The sequence below is a fragment of the Emiliania huxleyi genome (genome assembly GCF_000372725.1).
Source record: "Emiliania huxleyi CCMP1516 unplaced genomic scaffold EMIHUscaffold_3, whole genome shotgun sequence".
NCBI classification, from domain to species: Eukaryota; Haptophyta; order Isochrysidales; family Noelaerhabdaceae; genus Emiliania; species Emiliania huxleyi.
This window is the reverse complement of record NW_005199770.1, coordinates 1,432,850-1,435,741: the sequence shown is the minus strand read 5'-3', so window position 1 is coordinate 1,435,741 and position 2,892 is coordinate 1,432,850. Positions and strand designations below refer to the sequence as shown.

The window sequence follows — 2,892 nt, the reverse complement described above, 5'->3', positions numbered from 1 at the left end:
GGCAGTCAAGAGGGACCATGCACCTTCTCAGGACAGCGCCGATGCCTCTCTCTTGGACCGGCAAACGTGGTGGTCTCGTGTTACCAATGTGGGACCAGTGCGGCATCGCGCCATCGACAGCTCTGAACTGCGCCTCACCACTGACCGGGGAAGGCCGCCAAGTGGGCCAGCACCGGTCGCATATTGTGGCAGCAGTCAGCAGTGCATGTCTGATAGCTAGAGCAGCAGCGTCAGGGTCGCAGGGTCGGATCGTGACAAGCCTCTCGCCCGGCCGGCCGCGTGCAGACGTCGGCCCCTGTCTGCTGTCTGGAGTGATCTGTCGGCGGTCAGTACGACCGATCAGGTCGGAGTTTCCTGATGGTTGGAGGGTCTATCTGTATGTACTCCTCGAGATCTCTTCAAATCTGCCCTCTGTTAGACCGGGTTAGATCGGGAAGTCGGTGCTAGCGGAGACTAGCGGAGCCGGGGCCCCGTTTCCGCACTGCTGCACGGCGCACGGTGCCTCCGGGGGCCCCCGCGCCCCCCCAGAGAGGACTTGGCACCCTGCATGCACCGGGAAGCCGAGAGCATACTGAGCAGGCTGCCGTCGAGCGACGAGCCATGCTGGCTCGTCGCAGGCGATGAGGTCGAGGAGGCGATCGGAGCGTCGCAGAGGCTGCCGACCACTGTCGTTCGCCCTCGGGCCCAGGGGTGGAAGGCAAGCTTCCTGGCGTTTCTGGCGAGCGTCCAGACGTCGCAGAGCATCCGGCAGGCGCGCAGCGACCCAAATTTTTGCTCACCGCACGGCCGTGCGAGCCGTCGGTCGGTGGTGATGGTCGGCGTCGGCGCGCGCCGACCGACGCGGCGGCCGCCGCCGGCCGGTGGAGGCGTCATGTCGCGGGCGTCGGACTAGACATTGTGGGAATTTCGGCGGTCGGGGATTTCCTCGTGTGTGTGGAGAAATTTTACCTTACGCAGTCCTTACCTCCGTGACGACTCTCGACTGTTGCTGCGAGAGAGAGTGAGCGGCGAGTGCGCGTCAGCCCGGACCGCGCATCGCTCTGCCGGTCTCGCGTGTGAGGAGGAGCCCTCCGCGGACGACGCCCTTCGAGTGGTGCAGCTCGAGGACCGCCCCCTGCTCGCGCAGCCACTGCGTGCAGACGGCGAGGTCGCCCCCGAAGCCGAGCAGGTGCGCCGCGCGGGAGAGGGGGAGGGAGGGGACGAAGGCGGCGCATACCTGACTCATCCAGACGGGCCGATGCAGTGATCAGCGACATGGGGAGGGAGGGGAGGGGGGGTGAGGGGTGAGGGGGGGGAGGGGGGGGGCGGACCGCGCGGAGGGCGCGGCCGCGTTGCGGCTTGAGCAGCGGCTGCAGCAGCGCGGCGGCCAAGTTGTGCAGCCGGCTGCACTCGCCAAAGAATGTTCCGAACTCGCCGCGCTGGAGGGCGACGGCGAGCCTCAGCGCCTGGCGGGCGGGCGGCGAGATGCAGCCGGAGTGCAGCCGAGATGCAGCCGGAGTGCAGCCGAGGGGGAGCCGAGATGCAGCCGAGATATAGCGCCGAGATGTAGCCGAGATGTAGCGCCTGCGCGACGGGCGGAGCGGCGGCGTCCGCGGGCGCGAGGCCGCCGACAATGGCACGCAGCTCCTGGGGGGGGGGGGGGGGCACCATCGGTGGGTGGGCGGACGGGTTCGTGAATACTCTCACGCCCCCGAGGGGCAGCGGCCGGTGCCTCGGCGGGTGAACCCCCCCCCCCTACCCCACGGTACCCGAACCCACCCTCCCCTACCCCACGGTACCCGAGCCCGGCGCCTCTGCGAGCGAGCCCCCCCTCGCCACGGCGCAATGGAGGAGCCGGTACGCTGCGAACTCCGCGGCGTGCTCCGACAGCCCCGCCGCGTGCAGAGGGACCAGCTGCGCCTGCTCATGGAGGGGGGGAGCGTGAAGAGACGCTGTTCACAGCCCCGCCGCGTGCAGAGGGACCAGCTGCGCCTGACACTGTGCAAACTCGCCCTCGTCGCCCGCGCGCAGCGCGAGGCGCGCGTGGTACCTGGTGAAGTGACTGCTCCTCACAGAGTGTGCGATGCGAGACTATTCAGAGGCCCTCGTACTACACGTGATCGACTCGTAGACCCCTCTGTTGGGTCTGTGCTGCGCCATGTGATCCTAGGTTTCGTTCATCTGGGCGGGGCCACGCACTCGTACACGGCGAGGGCGACTGAATACGGAAGGAATGAAAGGCTTCTTTCATCTGGCGCGGAGGGGGGGGGGGGGGGGGGGAGGGAGAAGAGAGGGCAGAGGGGCGGCACACCTCGTCGGCGCGCGGCAGCGCCGTCAGTCGCATGTAGCTCTTCTCGAGCGCCATCGACTGCCCCTCCACCCGGCCGGCCTCGAGGGTCGGCGCGGGCGCAGCGCGCCGCTCCTGCAGAGGTGTGGGGAGATATGGGGAGATGTGGGGAGATATGGGAGAAGCGCGCCGCTCCTGCAGCGGCGGACAGGGCCGCATAGTGAGCTGCGTCGTGCGGCTATGCACCAGACATATCTCCCCACATCTCCCCATATCTCCCCATATCTCAGGTGCTCCTCGGCATCCGCACGAACATGCTCGCGGGCGGCGCCCGCATCGACCCGAGCAGGCGAGACAGAGAGAGATGACGCCGAGAGACCGAGATATGTCGCAATAACTCATCATTAGTTATTAATCGGCAGGCGCGACGACTACTCCGAGGCTGAGGCGAGGGAGGCGTTCAACCGCATGGTGCGCGAGCACGGCTGGTACTGAAGTCGCTCCGCATCAAGGCCGCCGCTACTGTGAGGCCGCTGATACTGAGGTCGCTGCCACCAAGTGCCGCTGGCACTGAGGGTCGCTGGAACCTCGACTGGTACTGAGATCTGAGTGCGTCGCTGCTGGGG

General features: G+C 67.6%; 1 protein-coding gene across 1 annotated transcript; it reads right to left on the bottom strand.

Annotated features, from left to right (window-relative positions):
- Positions 1-1,018: 1,018 nt before the first annotated feature.
- On the bottom strand, positions 1,019-2,344 carry EMIHUDRAFT_195468 (hypothetical protein; the record flags this gene model as incomplete). The annotated part of the gene is made up of 5 exons (XM_005775352.1): positions 1,019-1,216; positions 1,819-1,899; positions 1,963-2,029; positions 2,096-2,145; positions 2,291-2,344. 5 exons carry the CDS (start codon positions 2,342-2,344, stop codon positions 1,019-1,021), a joined length of 450 nt encoding a protein of 149 aa, XP_005775409.1.
- Between the last annotated feature and the right edge of the window lie 548 nt (positions 2,345-2,892).